Source organism: Chenopodium album, chromosome 7, assembly GCF_948465745.1.
Source record: "Chenopodium album chromosome 7, dcCheAlbu1.1, whole genome shotgun sequence".
Classification (NCBI taxonomy): domain Eukaryota; kingdom Viridiplantae; phylum Streptophyta; class Magnoliopsida; order Caryophyllales; family Amaranthaceae; genus Chenopodium; species Chenopodium album.
The window spans coordinates 47483422-47509541 of NC_137840.1; the positions used below are offsets into that span (position 1 = coordinate 47483422).

A 26120-nucleotide genomic window follows, 5' to 3' on the forward strand; every position below is an offset into this window, starting at 1 on the left:
AGAGGTATATTCTCCACTATTAACATTAAATTCCATCATTTTTGTATACTTTATCTAGACTAATATTCACCTATTTGTAAAGGTTTCACCATCGCCCAAAAAGAAGCGCCAAAGCAAAGAAGGGGACGATAGTTGTGGTGTGAAATCAAGGCAATCTACCATCAAACCCACAAAATTCCTACCACTTGAAGATAAAATTGTCGATACTTTTGGCGAGGGGTGTGAGTTGTTGTATTGGTTAATGAATTCTGATGATGCAAAGTATGATACAACATCGGTACTTTTAAAGGCCTCAATGTTTAATTTTGATAGCGACAAACAGATTTGGGTAACCGCTACCGATGTACGTGAATTTCTAAGAGGATCGTGGGCTAATGTTTCATTGATTCATGTTTATATCATGTAGGTTACTTAATCTTCCTTTACTTTGGTTCTTATATTCACTATAGTAATATTTTTAATGCTATAATGCTGATTTTTTTGTTTTCTATGTCTTTATCATGTAGGTATTTAGTAGACAACTTCATCGACCTTTTCAACAGGACTGAGATCACATTCTTTTGTCCTCAACTCATTTATGAATCTTCAATTGAGAATGATTACCTAGAAACTTATACATATGTGAAGAATACATTTTTGCATGAAGTAAGAAAGACGGGTAAACGTTGCAAATTCATCGTGGCTCCATATGTCGCAAGGTTCGAAATATGTTTTTTATATTGTCACTAAACTTAATCATATAAATGACATGTTTTTCACCAATTTTCCAATACTCTAACTTGCGTTTTTCTCTTAAATGATGTAGTGGTCATTGGGTTCTTGTGGTGGTCGATCTACAATTAGGTTTAGCTTATGAGTTTGACTCTATAAAGCTACCTAAAGAAAATCCCCGAAAATTGAAAATTGCCGAGATTATGATGACGTGAGCCTCAACCTTGAAATTATGCCCTAGTTTCTATATCATTTTTGTATGTGGTGTTGTAGATTATTTTGTTCTAAGTGTTAGAATATATATTATTTTTGTAGGGCTAATAAAGTATATCGGGCGAATCTCACAGGGAGTGAATTGAAATCACAAAGGCAAAAATTGCAATTCATACAAATGGAGGTAAATACATTACTCACCCCATATTGTTATACATTGTTCACTTTGAAAACAAAATTTTTAACTATTTGTTATATATACTAGTGTGCTCAACAACAAGGAGGCGTTGAATGTGGCTACTACATTATGAGATACATGTATGAGATTGTTACTTCTCACTTGGAGTGCAAAGGTGTCTTAGAAGAGGTTAGTAGTTTTTTTTTTGCAAATTTTGAAACCTTTTTAGCTCTATACACTCCCAAGAGTAAGATAATGGTCAATTGTTATTGATTTCAATTTATAAAAACCAAAATATAAGGTAATTAAGGATGTTTAGTATTATATTGTGTTAATTTGAACCAATACATGAAAGATGGGAAAGGTAGAAGTCCCTTAGGCAATTTTGAAGCCTTTTTGGCTCTATACGCTCCTAGAAGTGAGTAAATGGTTACTTTTCATTGATATCAATTCATAAAAACCAAAATATAAGGTAATTAAGGATGTTTAGTATTATATTGTGTTAATTTGAACCAATACATGAAAGATGGGAAAGGTAGAAGTCCCTTAGGCAATTTTGGAGCCTTTTAGGCTCTATACGCTCCTAGAAGTGAGTAAATGGTTACTTTTCATTGATTTCAATTCAAAAAAACCAAAATATAAGGTAATTAAGGATGTTTAGTATTATATTGTGTTAATTTGAACTAATACATGAAAGATGGGAAAGGTAGAAGTCCCTTAGGCAATTTTGGAGCCTTTTTGGCTCTATACGCTCCTAGAAGTGAGTAAATTGTTACTTTTCATTGATCTCAATTCATAAAAACCAAAATATAAGGTAATTAAGGATGTTTAGTATTATATTGTGTTAATTTGAACCAATACATGAAAGATGGGAAAGGTAGAAGTCCCTTAGGCAATTTTGGAGCCTTTTAGGCTCTATACGCTCCTAGAAGTGAGTAAATGGTTACTTTTCATTGATTTCAATTCAAAAAAACCAAAATATAAGGTAATTAAGGATGTTTAGTATTATATTGTATTAATTTGAACCAATACATGAAAGATGGGAAAGGTAGAAGTCCCTTAGGCAATTTTGGAGCCTTTTTGGCTCTATACGCTCCTAGAAGTGAGTAAATTGTTACTTTTCATTGATCTCAATTCATAAAAACCAAAATATAAGGTAATTAAGGATGTTTAGTATTATATTGTGTTAATTTGAACCAATACATGAAAGATGGGAAAGGTAGAAGTCCCTTAGGCAATTTTGGAGCCTTTTTGGCTCTATACGCTCCTAGAAGTGAGTAAATGGTTACTTTTCATTGATCTCAATTCATAAAAACCAAAATATAAGGTAATTAAGGATGTTTAGTATTATATTGTGTTAATTTGAACCAATACATGAAAGATGGGAAAGGTAGAAGTCCCTTAGGCAATTTTGAAGCCTTTTTGGCTCTATACGCTCCTAGAAGTGAGTAAATGGTTACTTTTCATTGATTTCAATTCATAAAAACCAAAATATAAGGTAATTAAGGATGTTTAGTATTATATTTTGTTAATTTGAACAAATACTTGAAAGATGGGAAAGGTAGAAAGCCCTTAGGTAATTTTGAAGCGTTTTTGGCTCTATACGCTCCCAAGAGTGAGATAGTGGTCAATTTTCATTGATTTCAATTCATAGATACCAAAAAATAATATAATTAAGGATGTTATGTGTTACATTGTGTTAATTTGAACCAATACTTGAAAGATGGGAAAGATAGAAGTCCTTTAGCACAATTTTGAAGCCTTTTTGGCTCTATACGCTCCCAAAAGTGAGTAAATGTTAACTTTTTATTGATTTCAACTCGTAGAAATCAAAGTATAAGTCAATTAAGGATGTTATGTGTTTTGTTTCTATATTATGAGTTTTATTTCTATAATTTGGTTCATCACATTTATTCTAATGATTGTTTTTATTATGGATTGTTTTTATTTTGTAACCTCTTTCATATGTTTTTTTTTTCAATAGGATTTTTGTCCAAGGACCGCCCCGTATGATGTTGACGAGTTGAAGGTGGTACGGGAACAATGGGCGCAATACTTTAGAAGTAAATATTTTTTGAATGCTTAACTATTAGCTTAGGTAGAACAACGTAATATTTTTAGTGTTGTATATGTTGGATAAATTTATACAGGTTTTTATTTGTAATGTGTTACTACTTCAGTTTTTATATTACGTCGTATTAATTTTTACGAAAGATTGTTCGGTATAATTGCTTTTTACAAGAACAGGTATATTATTACAGGTTTTAATTAATATATATTAATTATATATAAATACATGCTGTCGAAATTAAATAAAATGAAAATTTAATTTAATAATTATTTGTAACGGGCAGCAAAATTGTCAGTTACAAATAACCAGTTATTCGTAACGGGCATTTTTGTTGCCCGTTACAAATAAGTGTTAAATTATATAGCATAAACCTCTATTCGTAACAGACATTTAATATGTTAGTTACGAATAATCACTTATTCGTAACGGGCGTTTTATGTGCCCGTTACGAATAAGGACTTATTTTAATACAAAAAAATTTATTCGTAACTGACATTTCAGATGTCCGTTACGAATAACCCCTTATTCGTAACCAACATTTAAAATGTCCGTTACGAATAACTCATTATTCGTAACGGACAACTGAAATGTCAGTTACGAATAATGGGTTATTCGTAACGGACATTGCCCGTTACGAATAACAGTGGCCATCCGTAACGGCCGCATACGTAACGGACGCTGCCCGTTACGGATGGCCCCTTTTTGCCCGTTACGGATGAGGTTTTTTCCACTAGTGTCAGTGACATTCGGTGAAATAGCCAAAAAATAAATAATGAAACTTTCACATCCCAAGTGTACAATAGGGTGGAAATATGTTTTTTAACGGATGCAAATAGGAAATTAATTTGGAAAATTTATTAAAAATAAGGAAAATTTGTAAATTACCACCCAAAAAGGGGTCCTAATTTGAAATTACCACCCAATAAAAATTTTATTTTAAATTACCACCCATTAAAAATAAAATTCTTTCAGATTACCACCTTTTTATGTTTTCCGGTTGAAAATCCGACTGTGGGTCCCACCTTTTTAACTTCCCTCCTTTTTTTTTTCTTTTCTTCGACCTAATGTTTTAACTGTTGCATTAAACTCCATACTCTTCATCTCTCCTCAATTTCTTATGTTAATCTAACAAAAAATCATCAATTTTTTCCCTCTTTCTTCCTTTAATTCTCTGTCAAGTTCTCAACTACCCATATAGGATTTAATCAAAACCCTAAGTCTACTTTTTCTGGAAATGTACTTATTCTCCTCCATTTCTGCAAGACATAATCCCAAAAACAAACAAAAAGAACTAGCTTAAAACTTCATGCATCAATGAATCATTCAATCGCAAAACACAGCACATAAGATACAATTATTCAGCATAATAAACAATTGAAGAACAAATTTGGACAACATCAACTTCAATTAGCAGAATTCTAACTAAATCGCACAATTAATTGCAAACAAATACCCTAATTGCAAAAAGCCCCAAATTTTATTGCCTCGGGAACCCTAATTACTAAATTAGGGAAAAAAAACCCTAATTTACGAAGTACTGGAATCATACCTTAGCTGCAAAATTAGAGTATGAAATTCAGTTTATATCTTTTTCTAGTAGTACAAGTTGAAATTTGAGGGATTTAGAATGAAATTTGGGGCAAAATTTTTTAAATTGAAGTTTGACAATTTATAAACAACAGAAATCGGGGAGAGAGAGTCAAAGTAGCCGTTTATAGCCGTTATGTGGGGCCCTCAAACAGATTTTCCACCGGAAAACAAAAAAAGGTGGTAATCTGAAAGAATTTTGTTTTTAATGGGTGGTAATTTAAAATTAAATTTTTATTGGGTGGTAATTTCAAAACAGCACCCCTTTTTGGGTGGTAATTTACAAATTTTCCTAAAAATAATTTAAATTTAGGAAAAATACACTTTAATAATCCCAACTATTGACGATTTACTTAAAATAATCCCAACTAAGGATTATTTTCTAACAATCCCAACTTTGCCTCTTATTTTCTTCCAACGGTCCCAACCGGTCAACTACGGGTCAACAACCTGTTACAACAGGTCACATGCCACATGTCAACACACGATTGGTCCAAAATAAAAAAAAAATCAAAAAAAATCAAAAAATAAGAAAATACAAAAAAATCAAAAAATAGAAAAAAAAATAAAATATTTTAAAAAATAGAAAAAAAAATAGAAAATTCAAAAAAAAAAAAAAACAGAAATTCAAAAAAAAAATTAAAAAAATCCGAAAATTATTTTAAAAAAATTCAGACAATTAGAAAAATTTCAAAAAATTAATAAAGATTAAAAATATTTATAAAAAAAATTTAAAGAAACAAAAAAAAAAAAAAAAAAAAAAAAAAAAAAAAAACACCCAAAACCCACCCAGCCACCCCTCCCACCACCCCGTAACCCTAGCCAGCCACCCCCTCCCCATTCCACGCCACGGTCAACTCCCATAAACTCCTAAAATGGTCGGCCGACATCCTTCCAGATCGGAAACCATCCGGTCGACCCAAAATCACCCCTATAACCACCACCTCCTCTTCCCCGACCCTCAAAACAACCCCCCTCCTTTCCCCCACCATCAAAACCGCCCATTTCGGCGATAGGGGAAAAGAGGAGGGGCTGTTTTAGGGGTCGGGGAACAGAAAGGGGGTGGTTTTGTTGGTCGGGGAATAGTGAGGGGGTAGTTACGGGGGGTGGTTTTAGGCCAGCCGAGTGGTTTCCTGGATGAGTGGGTGTTGGCCGGCCATTGTAGGGGGTTATGGGGGTTGGCCGCCAGCAGGGAAAGGGAATGAGGGTGGCTGACTAGGGTTACGGGGTGGTTGCTGGGTGGGTTTTGGGATTTATCTTTTTTCTTTACTTTTTAATCTTTTCTGATTTTTTTTTTAATTTTTTGATTTTTTTAATATTTTTTTGATTTTTTTTAATGAATTTTCTGATTGTATTTTTATTTTTTGATTTTTTTTAAATTTTTTAATTTTTCTTAATTTTTTTAATTTTTTTGATTTTTATTAAATTTTTGTTTTTTTATTTTTTTTATTTTTAGATTCTTAATGAATTTTCTAAATTTTTTTCTAATTTTTTAAATTCTAAACTAATCACATGTTGACACGTGGTATTTATAAAAAAAATAAAAAAAAATTACCTTTTCAACAGGTTACTGGTCAATGGGACCGCTGAAATAAAATAAGAGACAAAGTTGGGATTGTTAGAAAATAAACCTTAGTTGGGATTATTCTAGGTAAATCGTCAATAATTGGGATTATTAAAGTGTATTTTTCCTTAAATTTATGAAATTTTTAGGAAAATCCTTATGTGATTGACAAAATATAAACCTTGCTTGTTCAATTGTTCGGTTGATTTGATTAACAAACTAAACGGCGCTGAACTAGAGTAACTACGGAATGCTAAACTAGGCGCTCATCACGAATTCACATCCCTTGTTCAAAAAATCCAATTTCCATAAACTCTTCTTCAGATTCAACGCTAAAATTCGACGCAAAACATGTTCAACACCAATAACATCATCAACAACAACAGCATCTCAATCCCAGTTTCCGACGAAGATTCCGATGAATACACCGCAAGAATGAGAGCCCGAGTCCGCCGGAAACGGAAGAAATCGGCAAACTTCCGATCCAACGCCGAATTAACTCGTCGAATCGTTAGGAAGCTCGCTAAATGGTGGCCTCTCTTGGTTTTCCTTCCTGCTATGGCGTTGCTTCTTTTCGAAGCTTCTCGACTCGGCCGGAGACACAGTCATGATGAATTAAGTCATGAAAGTAAATTCAATTTTACTCGGACGATGCTGGATTCACATGTGGATGGGAAATTGAATCGTCTTGACCCTATTTATCATAATGTCGGTGGTGTCAAAGAGCGTAAGTTGATTTTGATTGCTTATTAAATGATATTGTAGGATTTTATTTGTGACTTTGAATCAATGTTTTATTAGTTTGTTGCTTTTGTGTTATTGCTTGCTAATTAAATTCGGGTTATCGTTTTATGTTAATGATTTTGCATGAAGGAAAACAAACTGATTAGGTTGATTTTAAGATCACAATGAGAAAGCAAGAACTTCTGATAAAAAGTAAGCAGCTGTGAAATTAGTCTTATAAGTTATAATTAAGTTTCTAGAGCAATCTATTACTGAAATTTGATCCTTTGAATTTTTTGTTTTCAACCTATCTGCATTCTTTGTTGCTCCAATTTGGCCTGGTTGGCTACAGAACCCAATTCATGTTTCAGGTAAAATTTCTGGAGTTATTTTGTTACGAAATTAAAGTAATGCCGTTCCTTTCAAAACTCGATTAATGGGTTTTACTAGTTAGGGGTAAGGTTTTGTTTATTTAGATCTTTATAGCCTTGATAAATGCAGGATCAATTGTGAAATTCAGAGCAGAACTTGTTCATTGAGGTAAATTGGTAATATTAAGATTTTTATTTTTTGTTATGTTAGGTCGTTTATGTAATTTAGTGGATAGTATGTTTGTTCTACCTGTACAAGAATATAACTAATTTTCTTTCCAACATAGGTAAAATTAGCTAATAGTGATCAGGCTCTGATTAACATGTGGGGCTTTTGTTGTTTAGCACTATGTGCAATTTTTTTGCTATTTTTGAGCAAATCTGCGTTCTCTGTGGAGTATAATATAAATGTGATATTTTGAAGTGAGGATTGGTAGATGGTAGCTTATTCTAGTGTTTGTGAAGTGTGGCTTTGCTGTGGGAAGTGCTGCTCAATTATGTAATTGCATTCGCTTTCTGTCTTTAAAGGAGTTTAATTCACAGTTAACTTAACAAGCGTGGAGTTACTCTCTTCTGAGTGAATTGTCCCCTTTTTTGTTTGTAAAGAGATAAGTTAACTATGTGCTCTTATATCACGTGTTGTTTAGTATCAGACATTTGCAATCATTATGCTGTATTACTTCTTAGTATTATGAATTAATCCCTCAAGCTGCATTGATACGGTTGGACATCTTATGAGTCAGGCTCTTGGGTCTGGACATCACGAATGAAAAGGAAATTAGATAGTTAACCTTGGAGATAAAGATGTTGCTATAAAAGTTTCTGTCTTTTCCATACACCTTTTATATGGACGGCTAGTATATCGGTTTTTAGTGTAAATTTTTTGGTTGTATCAGGTTGCTTGCCAATCCTGTCAGCTGAAGATCTTGAGATTCTGGATATCCCTGCAGAATTGAAAAGTTCAAAAGGTCCTGTTAAGAATGTGATATATATTTCAGAAGATAATGACCCTTATGCCGGAGAAAATTCAACATACTCTTTTCAGAAAAGAAAACCTGTAAGATCTAGCTCATTTACAGGGTACCAATCACTAGTTCAAAGGGAGTAGAGTTTCAAGGTTGGTTGTTACAACTAAAAGTTTTTGCTCTTGACGTGATGAGTTGGATGTTACTCTATTCACATGAATATAAAATAGATCATTAGGCTTATGATAATAATAAATCTAAACTTTTTCTGTCAGCATTGTGTAAGCATATGGGAGCTGTTTCGGTTAAGAGTAATAATGAAAGACAAGAGAACCAGTGACCACAATTCACATGAAAATAAAATAAACAATTGGCATTTGACAAATATAAATTTGAATCTTTTGTGTCAGCATTGCATTAGAATCTCGGGTTTGTTTGGTAAGGGTGATGATGAAAATTTGAAAGAGAGAGAGAGAGAGAGAGAGAGAGTATTGGAAATCAGAATGCCGATAAGAGATAGTGATGGCAGAACTTATAAAAACAGTTCCTCCTATATAGCTGCCTTATAACATATTAAAATTCTCTCTGAAGCAAATCACCCGAGTAATTTCTCTTCCACTATTGTGTATTATTATAAAAAAAAAAAAATCTTGATCTCGAATTAGCGTGTTTGCCAAGGTCCTTACACTAATTGCAGTTTACATGTATATTTTCCTTGTGCCTGAATGTTGAATAGCTCTACAGGTGAGTTTCAGCTAATTTTATAACCCGATGTTTCACTGTTGTTTCATGTTCAGGTGACGGAAACTCCTGTGGTGCATTGTGGTTTTTATAGTGAAAATGGAGGATTTAAGATGTCACTTGAGGATGAAAAATATTTGCGAACTTGCAAGGTTGTTGTCTCTACTTGTGCATTTGGCGGTGGAGATAATCTTTATCAACCTATAGGGATGTCGGAGGCATCCCTTCAAAAGGTTTGAATCAGTTCTTTTCATAGATTGAGGGACACATGAATTCTTTTTATATTTTTACCTTGTGCTTATTAGCTTGCACTGCTTTCAGGTCTGTTATGTTGCCTTTTGGGATGAGATCACCCTTGCTACACAGGAAGCACAGGGGAGGAAAATTGGTGATGACCATTATATTGGCAAGTGGCGGATTGTGATTGTCAAGAATCTCCCTTTCCCTGACCAGCGGTTGAATGGTAAAATTCCTAAGGTAGTGTAACTATTTTTCTATGCTATGTTACAACTCTGCAAATATGTGGACAATGTCCTTGCCAGGTTCCCATGGATGCTTAGCATGTAACTGTTTGTCACAACACGTGAGGCTTTTTTTTTTTTTTTTTGGAAGAAAAAAAAAAAAAAAAAACTATTAAATGATAAATGTAGGAAAGAAATTCTTAATGACCTCCTATGTTGCACAGAATTTTATTTTTTGGCCATATTTTCATAAAAGGAACGTTTCCCTTTGAAATGTCCAGAAATATATAATTATTGGCCGGGGTTACTTATTCTGTGGAGAGGGAGGAATTTCATTTCCTGTTCAACAAAAAGCTCCCTTCCACAAATAAACCCACCCCAGTACAAAATTATATATGCGACAAACTTCCCAACCTACTTTTGTTTTCCTTCCATTATTAGTAATTTACGCTACTGATCTCTGATGCAACAACTATCTATGGCATGTAGTTCGCATCACCAGTATTTAGTTTCCCCTCCCATATACTTTTTTCCTCCATGTTATTTTTGGTGGTTTGATCAAGAGGTAGGGAAAAGTGAGACAAACAGAAGGATGGGGCAGGGAAACCAATAAAAAGTATTGGACTGAGCAGATTTTAGTATTTAATCTGCTACTGAAACACATTGAGCAGTTGATACTTTTTAAAAAAACATGAAACACATTGAGCAGTTCATAATGGTGTTAATATTTTACCTTTTCATGCTTGCCAATGTAAAACTTAGAGCAGTAATATTGTAAATGTGCATTCGTAAAAATTATTACAAGTTGATATTTCGAAAATATGTATTGAGATGAATATAACAAGACCACACATAACTATATTTTCAGTACATATAGATCATAAACTATGGTCTAAGTGTGTTTTATGAATTGTGATAAAATTCAAAATATTAATATCAATGTGCAATGGTGGAAGTATTTTCTTTGTATCTCCTTCAAATTGTGTTTATGCTAGAGATCTACGGAAAGTATTTCATTATTTGTTAAGACTTTCATAAAATATGATGAATTATATCATAAGAATTTTTTTTGGGTTGAGATTTTAAATTGCTCCTTTTTCTTGCATTTGAGTTTCTGATTTCCATTTCTATTTCTGTGTGTATGATCACATCATATGATATTTTATTTCCTAAATTTTATTTTTCTAGTGTTATCTTTTGGTTTTCCATGTCAATATTATTTCAATACAAATCTTAGGATAAACAATTAAACCGTTTCATCTCTCATAAATATACACCTTTTACTATAAGAGTACTCTCATGAAAGTCACCCATATCTGATAAACAGTCGCGGAGTGACCTTGGTGTTCCATGCTGGTGTCATACATTAAAACAACTCAAATAGTCTAATGTGGTTGGTTTAATCCTTTTGTACATTCAAACTCATGAATGTTCATGGATGTCATAGTGTGGCATGTTTTTTTTTGTTTTTTTTTTTTTTTTTTGGCAATTAATAAAGATTTTATTAAAAACCAAGAAACTTGCTGTTAACAGCAAGACATTACAGCATAAACTCTAAACAAAGAAACTATAACAACCACTTTTTCATCTCTCCATCACACCTACTAGCAACATTGAACAGAATATGCTTAACAATGATATCCTCCATACATGGTGAACTGTTTCAGCAAAGCACATAGAGTAGGCAACAGCTTGAGTAGTAGTTTTCCTGCTCATATTAATAGCATGAAGAAGCTCCTACCTAAAACACAAACTACTTCTCTGAACCCTGATGCAGTGCAGGACCTTCTGCCAGATATAAGCTGCATAGTCACAACTAAAGAACAGCTGGTCAACAGATTCTAGTATACCAGATTGATAAAGAACTCAATGAATGGAGCATTGGATACCCCAACCTTTGTCCAATTCGATTCTAAGGCTAAGACTTGCTACTAATCCTATCTGCTGTAGCAAGCCTGTTTTGAGCAGCTAACCAAAGAACAAAGCCGCTCTTTGGGCTAGCTTTGGAGTTACAGATCACCCTTCTCCAAGGCACTTTCTCAAAAGTTCCCTGCCGCTGCTTATACAACTTGCCATTTGGGAATCTACCTGTCATGACAGAGTCCCAATTAGCAATTAGCATTACTCTAAATGATATGTACTCTGCAGAATCTTCTTCAAAGCCCAAGAACAAGAACTAGGAATTGGAAGAGTAAACAATACCTCTACTCTGGTGCCAAGTAAAAAAAAAATCAGCTTCATTTTCTGATTAATAGGGGTGTAATTGGAGTTGTATTTGGAAAAGCACATGCTGAACTTGACTGGAGCCTGTTCATAACAAAATAATCAGACTTGACACACTGACCTAGTATATCTAATGGCTACTCAAGTCTTTTAAGGGAATTCAGGGTTTGAGAGGGATTTCAGAGTTTAGCTTCTTCAAGTTTCTGAGTATTTTAATACTCCTTTGTGCTGCTTTGATGATTTTTAATCTTCCTTCAATAGGAAGATTAATAGGTTTCTTGCCATTGGATAAGCTCTAAATTGGCTGTTGGTACTCTGTTATCTCTCGTCCTTGATCTTTGTTTTACTCTGAGGTTTTGAATCTAGTGGCATGTCATTATGGTTTTGTTCCTGGTCTCTAACTTTACTGACACCAAATAGTCTGATGCCTTTCCTTGCGTTTGTTTGTGTTTAAGATCATGTTTCTTCAGAGAATATTACTTATTTTTTAATTCCTTTTGTTAGATGTTGGGCCATCGGTTGTTTCCAAATGCATTATATTCCATTTGGGTTGACTCAAAGTCTCAGTTTAGGAGGGATCCCTTGGGCGTTCTGGAAGCACTGCTTTGGCGATCGAAGTCTGTTCTTGCAATTTCACAGCATGGCGCTCGCAGTAGTGTGTATGATGAGGCTAAGGCTGTTGTCAAGAAAAATAAGGCAACCCCAGAGGAAGTAGAGGTGCAACTTACTCAATACCGCCTTGATGGGCTTCCCGAAGACAAAAGATTTAATGGAAGGAAAGGTATGATGCTGCCTTACCCCATAGAACTTGTCACAGTGTTTTGCTTGGTGCTATGAATTATTGATGTCTGAGGCCTCTGATAATCTTATCCAAGTCAGATAATTTGTTAATTTGTGCTTAGTTAGTGGAATTTCCCAATCTTTGGCTCTTTCAATATGCCAATTCTGCTAATAAAGTTGAGTTTTAAATTGGTTTCTAATTCATGAAATATATTCTTTGTGTAGCTCTAGCTGAAGCTTCCATCATTGTTAGGGAACACTCACCCTTAACCAACCTGTTCATGTGCCTTTGGTTCAATGAAGTGGTTCGCTTTACATCCCGGGATCAGCTCAGCTTTCCTTATGTTCTCTGGCGGCTGAAAGTCCTGATTGATATTAACATGTTCCCTGTATGCACCCGCAAAGATCTTGTTAATAGTATGGGACACATACGCAAGGCAAAACCATTAGTCACTTGAACTGCACTTACAATTCTTTAACATTTCTTTTTTAAGCTCGTTTTGGAGCTTGATAGAAAGCAGGTTGTAGACATTGACTGCTGATATGCTACGTCAAACATGATTAACTGGAGCCCGATAATGGAAATGCTATTCTACCTTGCCGTACAGTTCCTAGCCTCCATACCACTGCTAGAGCTCTGAGCTGCAGAATGTGATGATGCAGCGAGCCTCATTCTTTCAAATATAACTGGTTTAGCATCCATGAAAGTCAAAGAGAAAGGAGAGAACCTAGAGAACTGTACATTTTATGTTGTAAATTTTATTTTATTTGAATGTTTTTTCACAAGGCATTATTTTTTTGTATGTGATGTAGGCTATTCATTTGTTTAACTATACAATTGCCTTAGATTAGTTGATTTGAGAGTTTGAGATCTAACTAGCTTATGGTCCATTATTGTTTTGACGAACACTTGTAAAATCAGGAAAGAAAAAAAAAAAAAAATTGTATTTTCTCTGTTCCTTTTCTTTTGCATTGTTTCCTTGCCTTTGATTTTAAATGTAATCTAGTGTTTGTGCGCGCGCTTGTCATTGTACACTAGAATTCTATCTATTATCTAGGTTAATAAATTCACTTTATACATGATGTCAAAAAAAAAAAAAAAAAAAAAAAAAAAAATCACTTTATCTTTTCATAAAGTTGGGTTCGATACATGTAAGAATATCCCGTTCCTTTTTATTTTATAAAATAACAGATGTGTATGTATCTCCTACATATTGAAGTAGCTCTTTGTTATCACGTTCCCGTTCTTTCAAATGACTAGTTCTGGTATGTGAATGTGCGTATTTTTGCTGTGTGGTCACGGTGAATTATCTCTTTATACGGATGCGTTTTTCACCTTTGGTTAAGTGATCTTTATTTTCTGTTACTGCTTGTACAGTTGTACTCTTTCCTGATACTTGTGTAAGATAGAAGTTTGTTAGATGGTTGAGCACAATACCTTGCTCAACATTTGTTCTCTATTGTGATGAGTGAGGTTGGCGTAAGGGCTGATCATCTGTCGGGCGTAGGCAAGTGATGAGTTTCTATGACTTGAATTCTTGTATCTGATCCTTATATACTCCATTCAGGCAGGCTTACTTATGTTTCTGAATTTTTTTTTTTTTTAAAAAAAAAAAAAAAAAAACACTGTAATATTTTTATGAACCATTGCCAGGGGAAGATCTTAGCTATTTTCAACGGACTATTATCAATTATTTTCCTTTTCTGTTGTCTGCAGTCTCTGCATCCTTCTTTAGATGGAAGAATGCCGTGTAAATATCGTACTTATTTAAACTTTAGTAATGCTGGAAATGTTTCCAGATCCATTCGAGATATTGAATTGCTTAATATTTAGGCTGTAAAGCTTCTGTACGATGTTAAATATATGTAGTAGAATGTTACTCGATGCTCTTGCAATCTAAGATCTAATTAAAGTTTGCTTAGTCTGCTACTCAATGCTCTTGCAATCCATATATATGTAAGCTATAGTTTGCTACTCGATGCTCTGGCAATCTATAGCCCGCTTGTGTGGGTCTTATGAGAAATGCTTGGTTGATAGATGGTTTCATTTGGTCATCATGCAGCAAAGTTTTGGAGAATGGACTTCAGGCAATCTTAGTGTTTACTTTTCATTGCGTGCAAAAATCTTGTTACTCTTGATATATCACCTTAAAGCCGTTCTATAGTTGGGATCATTTTGTAAAAGACATCTTCATAGCTGAACTTATTTGGGTTGGATAACTCATAATCTCAAAGTAAGGATTTATTTCAGAAAACTGGCCAAGATAGGGATTTTAAGACGATTTTTCTTATATATAAACAAATCACGGGTATTTGCTTGATCATACCTGCTTGCTTAACTTGGTTACTTGTACCGCATGTGTTGTCTACAAATCTACCTTATCGTTCTTGTTTAAGACAAAAAAAGTTGAGAATTCTGAAGGACCAATAATGGATTAGGTACCCTCGAACATACTACTGATAAAATATTATGCAAAAGAAATGCTTTGTGATATTAACTGTGGATTAGGTGGCCAAATTTGTACTTGAGGAGCAAGTATACTTGAAAGAAAATTCAATCATTGATGGCCCTTAAGAAGTATGCAGAATTAAATTCCTGAAGAAGTTTATTTGATGGCATAATGTTAGCTAAGATCATATTCTGCTCTGCTGTTTCTCTGGCCACAATGGCAGTTCTGCTATTAGCGCTGCTTTCACCAGTTCCTTACAAAGACCATGAGAGTGATTTACAGAAGCCATTGGTTGCGTTGTCTTTGTACATCCAGCAACCAGCAACTTTGAATCGTAACATACACCGTGATGTCGAGCCTTCTACAGGGGTGTTGACCTTCCATCGGATGCTCACGGAGGGACCTGAAAGCACGTCGCCAATTGTAGGAAAAGCACAAGGTTTTATCATACCTGTGGAGCATTTCGCTCATTCAGCCTTCAATGTAATATATCTGACATTCAGCACACCTGAATATTCAGGGAGCTTGAGTATTCAAGCTAAACAATTGGAACATAAGAAGAGAGAAGAGCTTAAGGTGGTTGGTGGTACAGGCTCTTTTGCCTTTGCTCGTGGCATTGCTGTTTTCACAGAGGCCGATCAGGATACTTCTGGTGTTGATGCTCCCATTTATCAAGTAGACTTACAGCTAACCTTTCCAAGTCAATCGCAGTCTATACGGGTATGAAGGGTCTATTGATTAGATAGGACAGATTTTTCACTATAATTCTGGGATTATTATATTTATGTCACGCCTATCTTAGCAGAAATTGTATAATGTTTGCCTTGTAATTTTGTCACTATCCGATAAAAGGCTTTAAATTTTGCTTTCTTTCCTTTTCAAAAAGCTAATATGCTAAGAGACTCCGCAGTTAAACATGTTTAGTTGGGAATAATTTTAGGATGAGTGACCCCCTAAAAGGTTGCTCAAGTGCGTACGAGTAAGGACAAAATGCGCTGAAAAAAACTTGCATTAATATGTGACAGTTATTGATACTCGATGGAAGATGGGAGCAGACTGCAGAATCGTCAACAACCTAATACTTCTGATAGGAAAACACAAAATTGGTCATTACAAAAACGTCCAAAGCTGTATTTAAGCCAAGACCACGGAGCTAATTAAAATTTGTAGCCATGCTTCTTAGTCATGGTCATACCCAAAGTTATATTTCTTATATCATTCATTGTGACAGTAATAGCTGCTGCTAAGCATGCATTGGCAGCATTGAACGGAGCTCAGATTGGATCTCAGAGTGTTAGATTTTCATGGGTCGTAGTCCATCAGCAAAACAGGTCTGCTTTAAAAAATCAAAAAATCTGAGTATATATTTAAAAATGGAAATTTTGAAGGGTTTTTTTGGGACAGCAAGTAGCCAAAGCTTTACTTTTTCACTTTTCAACTAATGTTTCGACTAAACATGTGATGTTAAGTTGTTAACATCCTTAAACTTCAACCTTAAGTCTTAACTCCAAGAGATCTATAGGTGTATCATCTTTTGTATTGCTCCGGCAAGCGGTATCCTGACAGCACAATTTTGTCAGCAAACATCTTTCCAGTCTTGGGCATGACATGCCAGTGCAATGTCAAGTTGAACTCCTTGCCTCGCAAATTGCTACCCTGGAGTAGACATTTATAGTTACAAAAATTTTCAATTGATTAGTTGCTACAAGTGAAACCCGATGGCCACAAAGCTACTATAATGCTTTTAACATAACAATGGAAGCAACTGCATTAAGTTGCAAGGAAACCCGACTAACAAGATGTTACAGCCTACTGCTAACAGCAGCAAGAAAAGGAGGGAAACAGGCAAAAGAAATTTGTAGAACAAATTAGCTAATTCTTACCTGATCAGTAAATCGATACTTGTTTGAGATACTAACTGAAAATTTTGCCTTTTCTTTTGATTCTATGATCGTATCCCAGAGTGAAAGCTGCACAAAAGAAATTTGTAGAACAAATTAGCTATAGCAAAAGGTATAAACCTGAGAGCATGATCTAGCAGGTTTGCAGTACATAACATCAGTACTGGCCAAATATTTTGTCTCTTTTCAAGAACAAGGGTCTTTCAAGTTCTAGCAAATCCCATTGCTGATGAAGCCCTTTTCAAGAAAGGAGACCAATCAAGAGAGCTAAATCATCAACATAATAAACTTCATTTCCATATCAACACTTTTTTGATTGGTTTCCTCTTTTCTACACTAATTGCTACCTTTCCCTGAATTTGAAAGTTTTCATCAATTACTAAATATCTATTTTTAGTAATGTGTTCTTCCAATGTCTCTCTTCATCACATAGTCCCTCTTCTTATCTCTCCATTGCTCTCCAATTCACATGATCTTTCCTAATATGTGTACCCCTCTCCCATATAGCAATAAAACAAGTACAGAGGAAGTATAAATTAACAAGTTTAGAATAAATATACACGGACTATATGCTGAATTCAGGGTTTCACAATCAACGATGGGACAATTGAGAGGATAAAATATTTCTACTTAAGCACAATTGACTTTTAATTCTGCACACCACTTTCAACTGCACCTGTAACAATGTGATAAGCTTGTGTTGCTATTCTTGAAAAGAAACTTGAACTTGCCCAAACAAAATGATATGCTTACCAAGATCATCGAATCTGTTATAATAAAAATCCCTATTCAAAACTATCACAATTGTTTTCCGCCCATCATCATTATATCAAATCTGACTAGCATAAAAGAGTCAGAGGGTTATAAGGGGTTTTACACATCAGATAGAAATGCCTATGTCGCATCAGAAGCCCCATCTTATTTAAGTCATTTTGTTGGTTTTTAATTTAAATGTTGTAATTGTCGAAAAAATTACCATCAGGCTCCCCAGATCGGAATATATCTTATTATATATGCACCCTTCACAATAGCCATTATGCAAAAGACAGATAGATAGCCAAAAGTTGTTGGGTTAGAACAAAAACATTCTCAACTCAAGATTTGGACGTTGTGGTTTGTATATTGCTGAAATTCCTTTTTTTTCAACAAAATATCTACACTCTATACATTAAATTAAGGCATCAAGGACTCAGTATACATTTTTAAAAATAACATGCGTAAGGTAGGATATGTGATTTCATAGGTTAATCATCGGATTCAGTTGCAGCAATTTCTATATGCCACAAAGCAAGGTATCTTACTAGTTAGCACCATCATCAGCTGTTCAAATAGTAAATTTAAGAAAGCATTTAATTGATGGGAGCACAGGTAAAATCCCAGTTACTCTATCATCTGATTATTGGCTATGCTTCTACCAATAAGCAAACTCAAAAACTTTTAAACTCTTTAAAGACCATCTAAGTCCAACAACCACATTAATGGGAATAAGCTTGAGAAAAAGCCTTGAACATATTACTAGGATTAGGCTCGTATATGGAAAAAGTTACTAACAAATGGCAATGGTAAGGAAAATTAGCATATCACACCAGAATAGATTGATCTAGTACTTGAATTCAGACCTTAGACAAATTCTAAAACATCAAAGAATCCTCATAAGGAAACCTATTAAAACTACGAGATATAAGCCTCTACCATCCAAACCAGAATAGAAAGAACTGCTGGTGGAACTATGTGGAAGAAGACTCACTATGAATAACAGGCCTGTTCCTTTTTTTTTTTTTGAAAACTGGATAACCGGCCTCTTCATTAGGTCATATTTGCAGAGAGCAGCTTTGTGGAATGTAGGTAGTGGTAGATAGAATATAAGTAATGATCTGAAAGTTTGGTTGGGTATTTCCCCAGAAAAAACATTTACAAGAAATCTGTTCTATTTAAATCTTGTAAATTGACTTAATTTAGAATTCTTCTATATGAACAATAAGATCCTTTCTTTTGAGATTAATCCCATTTCAATTCTTCTTCCATACAGCACAAGTGAATACTGAATTACTGAAATCATTCTGTCGTTATTCTTTGGACATGGGAAGGAGAATAAGTTGCCTTTGAAGTCTCTATCCACAATAAAAGAAACTGGAAGATATATTCACCATAACCCAACCTCCAACCCCATTATGAAGAAGTTCACATCAGTTACCAAAACAGTTGTCCTATAATAGCTCTCCTAAGGCAAGCAGGCTATACATGCACTCCCGGTAGAGTATTAGTTAACGAATATGATAAATAAGCAGTTTCAAATTATATAAATAGCATATGCTGTAGTTATTATAAAATAATTCATCAACAATTTTTTTTTTTTTTTTTAGGGCAACAGTTCAGTATTTTTGCATTTAATGAGCACCAGATAAGGGATATATATGATACAAACACACACGCGAGCACAAACACACATACAAGAGATAACAGTGTCCAATCACCCAATTACCTGATTCAGTACATGTTTTTTGGTTTCATATTCAGCAGCAACAAACACAAACACCTGCAAAAAAAAAAGAAATTTACAGAAGAGCTTAGTCAATAACTATAGTTGTGCAGCACTAAACAAGAGGTTATGCTGGGATAATTATCCAAGCAGGATCATACGCAATAAACAAAAACCAAACACCTAGTTCATTATAAACTTAATGCCAAAGAAAAGCAGAAATCACATAGAATAAGTAAATCATAAAATTAGATGTCACAGTTTTTTACTGTTAATCTCTTATGATAAAGATTGGAGATGGGTATGAACAACTGAAAAGTTCAACAAAGGCATGACAAGAGAAATAACAAAACAAGGATCTTCTGGAGTACCATGACGAACCTGCTTTGTATTCCAAGTAAACAATGACTGGAGATCGGCTGAAATATTCAGCACCATGGCAATCTGGGAAAATATAAAACATATAAGAACAATTCCTATTTGAAAGGAGCATAAAAAAGATAAAGAACATAAATCTAGATCCTAATTAAAAAGCTTATAATGACACTAAGATACCAATGGATTTAAGAAAAAACATAATATGAAATGGCGGAGTCTTATATATCACATTCTTATAAACTATTATATGTCTTCAGCTGGAAATTATTACATTCATCCTTTCCTAAGTTTTCAAGTTGATTGCTAGCGTATACATAGTTTCTAAAGTGGCATGCATTAACAAAAGATGAGTCAAGATGACAGAAAGATTAATAGGTTTTTTCTTATATTCAACAAAGATTTTCCGTAGTCAAAATAAAAAACTTTTCTCCTCGAATTGTAGATTCTAACTGGGTCAAACAAAAAGGAGCGGAGGGAGTACTTCTCTTTTCCAATTCTTTTGCCTTAAAACTAAGAACACATATCTTGAATCATTTATGTTGGCTGGAAAATCCTAAACCTCAATATCCCCAAGAGAGTCATTTCATACTCATCGGCCTTCAGGTTACCAAGAAAAACACCCAACACAACTTTCAATTTACTTAGTCCACACCTAGCCTTGATGATTGTTGAAGACCACCCCGAAATTCCATCAATGATCCTTAACATGGATCAACAAAGTACGAGAGGGTTGTTACAAATATCATAAGAACATAATCAATCTTTGATTATGCAAGCATATCCTTCCTAATACATAACTAGAGGGTAAATTTACTCCGTTACAATACCTCGAGTCCTCAAACATGTAAGGGCAATTGCACTGCAATTGATCAGTAGCAGTAACCCCAAAAGACCCAGAAAATTAGATTGAAAAATTTACCTCGTCATTGCCACTGGAGACTTTCTGAAATTTATGAATGTTGGCCACCTAAATTGAAACCAAAAAACACCCAGATCAACCAAACAGTGAAGATTATAAAAAGTAAAATTAAAAACAACCCGAAGATGAAGATTTCAACCTCAATGTTGGCAGTAGGAGAAGGAGAATTGAAAGTGTCGGAAATAGAAGCGGCGGCGCACATAATTGCAAGAATGGTGACTGCTAGAGTTAGCAGCGCATTAGCTCTGTTTACAAAAGAATGCATCTTTGAACTTTGATGTGAATTCTCTCTCCTGAATCCCTGGAGTTAGAAAAGCTGTTAGAGGGTGTTAGATTTCGGTAAAAACTCCTAAGTTGGAGTGTATACCATTGATCAAAATATATAAAGATTACAATAATAGTCCTAATTACATTAGGAAACCCAGTACGGTAAGTATACAAAATATACGCCAAATCTATCCTAATCTGCAACAAATATCATCATAAATATAATATCTATCAAGGGGGTAATGATTAATTTAGAAGGGAGATTGTTAAAGGGGATTAGTTTAAGTGGGAAACTGTTAGGGGAGACTAAATAGTAGCAAGTTTGGTATTATTATGGAGCACTGACGCCCAGGCACATCTCCCTGGCCAAGGAAGGAGGGGCGGCCGCCTAGGCCCAGGAAGAAAAAGGTCCAATTTCATAGCTCCATCCTAACATTAAAAAGTTCTCCACCAAATTTGATAAAATTATCAAATTAGGCTCCCAAAATCACATAATTTTAGGAAAAGAAGGTCACATTCATAGTTCCATCCTAACATTACAGGCAAATTTGATTCAATAATCAAAATAGGCTCCAAAAATCACATAATTTAAGTTATAAAAGGTCCCAATTCATAGTTTCAACCTAACATTAGAGGCAATTATGTTTCAATAATCATATTAGGCTCGAAAAATCATATAATTAAAAGAAGAAAAGTCCAATTTTGAGCGTCCATAATTCCATCCTAACAAAAAGGCATACTTGTTTCAATTATCAAATTAGGCTAGGAAAAATCAAGTAATTTTCTTCTTTTGCAAGAGAATCGCTGGTTATGATCTTTCATAACCTTAGTAATTATAACTAATAGTTCAACAATCGATTAACTATTTTGAGAATTAAATTGACGATAAACCCTAGATTGCGAAATTGATATTAATGATATATGGTGATTACAAAAAGAAACATCATGTTACCTCCCCCGGAAGCTGCTTCAATGGAGATTGTGGAGTGGCCGAGTGGGCTTCGATGAGAGAGCGGGAGAGAGGAACGTTCTCAGTAATTCACTATATGTAGGGTTCGTTTGGCATCGTTGTGGTTTTCTGTTTTTTTGTTTTTGGTTTTTTAAAAGTATACAATATATGTAACATAATGAATCAAAAATTATTTAGAATTATTAAAATCGTGATAATTTTGAAAACTGACAACAAAAAAGTGGAAACACCTTTTCTTGTTTCCTGTTTTTGGTTTTTAGTTTTCAAAAAAACAGAAAACTGAAAACCAAAAACGATGTCAAACAAGCCCGTAGTAATTTATTTATTTTTTATTTTGTTTTGGCAAAGAATCATATGACTAATCTAATATGATATCATATCATATCATATAACTAATATATAAAGCTAAACTTTTAGTCAGGTCACGAAATAGCGACACTTGTCATTCCAACTTTTCGCCAAGTGTCGCGCCACCTTGGATAGATTTAAATAGACTTCCTATGATAAAAAACCGTCAAGTGTCGCGTCGCCTTGGATAAATTTCATAAGATAAAAAAATTAGGTAAGAATTCTATTTTCAATCAAATTAAGATAGAATTTTAGAATAAGATTATTAGTTTAGAGTTATTTCTTCGATAAAATACCAAATAATAAATATATAATTAGGCCACAAGACAACATCATTTAGTGTTTTAATTTTTCGCCAAATATCGTACCACGTTGGATAAATATAGATTGACTTTGTAGCAAAAATAGTTAATTTAGAATTCTATTTTCAATCAAATTGAATTATATTCCCTCTGTTTTTAAAAACTTGCTCCATTTCTCTTGGACACGCATGCCTATGCTAATCTTTGATCACTAATATCTTTAATTATCAATAGGTATAACTTCTAACAACTGAAAATTAATAAACTATTCATTGAGATGATTCCAACAAATACCCACACGATTATATTTTTTCTTATGTATAAATCACAAACATTAGTCAAAGTAGGATAAATGAATAATGCAAAAAATAGAAATGGAGCAAGTATTTAAAAACGGAGGGAGTAATATTATAATTTTATCTTAAAAGTCCATAAACTACCCGGGCATCGCCGGGGCACAAAACTAGTAACTAATATATAAAGCTAAACTTTTAGCCAGGTCACAACGTTGCGACACTTGGCGTTCCAACTTTTCGCCAAGTTGGAACGATTTAAATAGACTTCATAAGATATTAAAAATAAATAAAAAAAAAAAAAAGAATTTTAGGATTAAATTTTAAGTTTAGAATTTTATTTTCGATAAAAGACCAATATTTCAGAGATACAAATCATATCATATAACTAATATATAAAGCTAAACTTTTAGCCTCTTGTTGTGACACTTGGCGTTCCAACTTTTCGCCAAATGTCGCGCAACGTTGGAGCGATTTAAATAAAAGATAAAAAAAAAAAAATTTAGGATAAAATTTAAAGTTTAGAATTTTATTTTTGATAAAAGACCAATATTTCAGAGATACAAATTGAATATAATTTTATTCAAAAGAAATTATTAGATTATAATTTCTCAAAAAAAAAAAAAAAATTATTAGATTATAATTCTTAAAAATTATCATAAAAATTAAATTTTTTTATGTCATAATATTTTTTTTGGAGCGAAGGAATTAGTTTAAAGTGTAAAACATATATTTATAATATATACTAAGGTTAAAATAATATACTTCACAACTAATAGAATTTTATAACTACATAGACCTGTCAATTAGGGTTGAGTTATGAATCATTTCGGATTGGGTCACTTTAGGTTACGAGTCAATAAATGTTCAACCCTTGCCCAAAATTTTGGGTTCGGGTCAACCCAACGGGCTTTGAACATTTATCTTATTTAATTTATTATTTGTTTATTTTTTTAAACTATTAAATCGAACATTTCACCAATATTAGTATTAGTCATTATATTCCTACTAGATAGTAAATTGTCACAAAAAACACATCAATAAACTAATTATTTTATCTTTAAATTCAATAAACAACCCGGGCATCGCACGGGCACAAAACTAGTTGAATTATAATTTTATTCAAAAATATTATTAGATTATAATTCTAAAACATTATCGTTCAAATTTAATTTTTTATGTCATATTTTTTTTGGAGTGAAGGAATTAGTTTAAAGTGTAAAACATCTATTTATAATATATACTAATCGGTTAAAATAATATACTTCATAACTAATAGAATTTTATTACTATATAGACCTATCAATTAGGGTTGAGTCATGACTCATGAGTCATCTCGGATTGGGTTATCACTTTAGGTTACGAGTCAAGAAATGTTCAACCCTTGCCCAAAGTTTTGGGTTAGGGTCAACCCAACGAGCTTTGAACATTTATTTTATTTAAATTATTATTTATTTATTTATTTTAATGTATTAAATCGAACATTCCACCAATATTTGTATTAGTCATTACATAGAACATGAATAATTGTTAAGTGCTAATTTTGTATCAAAAGCTAATTTATCTTTAAATTCAATAAATTAATTTTGTATCAATGGTATATTTTAAAATTTGACATGTAGATTAAAAATTTATGTTTAAATTCAATAAACAACCCAGGCATCGCACGAGCATAAAACTAGTAACTAATATATAAAGCTAAACTTTTAGTCAGGTCACGAAATAGCGACACTTGGCATTCCAACTTTTCGCCAAGTGTCACCGCACCTTGGATAGATTTTAATAGACTTCATACATAAAAATCGTCAAGTGTCGCACCACCTTGGATATATTTGAATAGACTTTATAAGATAAAAAGTTAGTTTAGAATGAGATTGTTAATTTAGAGTTTTATTTTCGATAAAATAACAAATAATAATAAACTTATAATTAGGCCACAAGACAACATCATTTAGCGTTTTTATTTTTCACGCACCAAGTGTCGTACCACGTAAGATAAATATAGATAGACTTATTAGAAAAAAAAAGTTAAATTAGAATTCTATTTTCAATTAAATTGAATCATAATATAATTTTATTATAAAAGTCCATAAACAACTCGGGCATCGCACGGGGCACAAAACTAGTAACTAATATATAAAGCTAAACTTTTAGTCATGCGACGAGATAGTGATACTTGGCGTTCCAACTTTTCGCCAAGTGCCGTGCCACGTAGGATAGAGTTATATAGAATTCAATTTGTAGGATAAAAAAGGTAGTTTAGAATTTTATTTTCAATCAAATTTGGATAGAATTTTAGGATAAAATTGTTAATTTAGAGTTTTATTTTTGATAAAGTATCAGTATTTCATATGTACAAATTGAATTATAATTTTATTCAAAAAATAATTGGAAAAATGGAATCTAAAAATCCAACCTTTGGTCGGTCTGACAATAAAAATCCAACCTTCGTTTAATCTCACAAAAATCCAACCTTTGCCCCCTACCTTCTTTGACAGATCCATTACCTGTTGATGACCGGTTTTTGTAAGTTACATGCCACGTGTCAACTATTAATTGGTTAATTATTTTTTTAATTATTTAAAAAAAATTTAAAAGAAAAAAAAAAAAACAGAGAACCCCCATCCCCACCGTACCCTGCCACCACTACCACCTTAGAGTGGTCGGTTTTTGAAGGGGAGGGGGTAGGGTGGTCGGATTTTGAAGGGGAGGGGGTTAGGGTGGTCGGATTTTGAAGGGGAGGGGATTGGGTGGTCGGATTTTGAAGGGGAGGGGGTTAGGTGGTCGGATTTTGAAGGGGAGGGGGTTAGGGTGGTCGGTTTTTGTAGGGGAGGGGGTTAGGGTGGTCGATTTTTGAAGGGGGTTAGGGTGGTCGGTTTTTGAAGGGGGAGGGGTACGGTGGTCGGATTTTGAAGGGGAGGGGGTTAGGGTGGTCGGTTTTTGAAGGGGAGGGGGTTAGGGTGGTCGGATTTTGAAGGGGAGGGGGTTAGGGTGGTCGGTTTTTGAAGGGGAGGGGGTTAGGTGGTCGGTTTTTGAAGGGGAGGGGGTTAGGGTGGTCGGATTTTGAAGGGGAGGGGGTTGGGTGGTCGGTTTTTGAAGGGGAGGGAGTTGGGTGGTCGTGGTTGGGTGGTTTTGGGTCGGTGACCGGAAATGATGGAGGGGAAGGAAAGAGAAAGGAAGGAGGAAGGAGAAAGAAAAAAAAGGAAAAAAATATTTTTAACCTGT

General features: G+C 33.8%; 3 protein-coding genes and 1 pseudogene across 5 annotated transcripts; 3 read left to right on the forward strand and 1 right to left on the reverse strand.

Moving 5' to 3' along the window:
• Positions 1-640: 640 nt before the first annotated feature.
• Positions 641-3188, forward strand: LOC145640239 (uncharacterized). Its single transcript, XM_081691542.1, has 5 exons — positions 641-645; positions 806-922; positions 1027-1108; positions 1190-1291; positions 3087-3188. The coding sequence occupies exons 1-5, from the start codon at positions 641-643 to the stop codon at positions 3186-3188; spliced, it is 408 nt and encodes a 135-aa protein (XP_081547668.1).
• Positions 3189-6485: 3297 nt separating this feature from the next.
• Positions 6486-13702, forward strand: LOC145639026 (putative hexosyltransferase MUCI70; annotated as a pseudogene). The gene is made up of 6 exons (XR_014114805.1): positions 6486-7051; positions 8315-8535; positions 9181-9357; positions 9446-9601; positions 12313-12589; positions 12814-13702. The product of XR_014114805.1 is annotated as a putative hexosyltransferase MUCI70 (transcript).
• Positions 13703-15163: 1461 nt separating this feature from the next.
• LOC145637850 (pterocarpan synthase 1-like) lies at positions 15164-16018 on the forward strand. Its single transcript, XM_081688868.1, has one exon. It carries the CDS (start codon positions 15210-15212, stop codon positions 15762-15764), a length of 555 nt encoding a protein of 184 aa, XP_081544994.1. The 5' UTR covers positions 15164-15209; the 3' UTR covers positions 15765-16018.
• Positions 16019-16428: 410 nt separating this feature from the next.
• Positions 16429-22069, reverse strand: LOC145637851 (signal peptidase complex subunit 3B-like). 2 transcript variants are annotated; one of them, XM_081688870.1, is made up of 7 exons: positions 21935-22069; positions 20855-21031; positions 20716-20763; positions 19800-19862; positions 19422-19475; positions 16922-17008; positions 16429-16694 (listed from the first exon to the last, which is right to left on the reverse strand). In XM_081688870.1, exons 2-7 carry the CDS (start codon positions 20978-20980, stop codon positions 16566-16568), a joined length of 507 nt encoding a protein of 168 aa, XP_081544996.1. In that variant the 5' UTR covers positions 20981-21031; positions 21935-22069; the 3' UTR covers positions 16429-16565. The 2 variants fall into 2 exon arrangements, with proteins under 2 accessions (XP_081544996.1, XP_081544995.1); XM_081688869.1 differs by having other exon boundaries at positions 20855-21016; positions 21935-22060.
• Positions 22070-26120: the final 4051 nt, after the last annotated feature.

Coding starts and splice junctions, on each gene's coding strand:
- LOC145637850 (XM_081688868.1), top strand. CDS start 15,210: ATGTTAGCTAAGATCATATTCTGCTCTGCTGTTTCTCTGGCCACAATG.
- LOC145640239 (XM_081691542.1), top strand. Junction 1,109..1,189: donor TGCAATTCATACAAATGGAG/GTAAATACATTA, acceptor TATATATACTAG/TGTGCTCAACAACAAGGAGG. Junction 1,292..3,086: donor GCAAAGGTGTCTTAGAAGAG/GTTAGTAGTTTT, acceptor TTTTTTCAATAG/GATTTTTGTCCAAGGACCGC.
- LOC145637851 (XM_081688870.1), bottom strand. CDS start 20,980: ATGCATTCTTTTGTAAACAGAGCTAATGCGCTGCTAACTCTAGCAGTC. Junction 17,009..19,421: donor AAAAACATGTACTGAATCAG/GTAATTGGGTGA, acceptor TCTTTTGTGCAG/CTTTCACTCTGGGATACGAT. Junction 16,695..16,921: donor AGTATCGATTTACTGATCAG/GTAAGAATTAGC, acceptor TGTCTACTCCAG/GGTAGCAATTTGCGAGGCAA.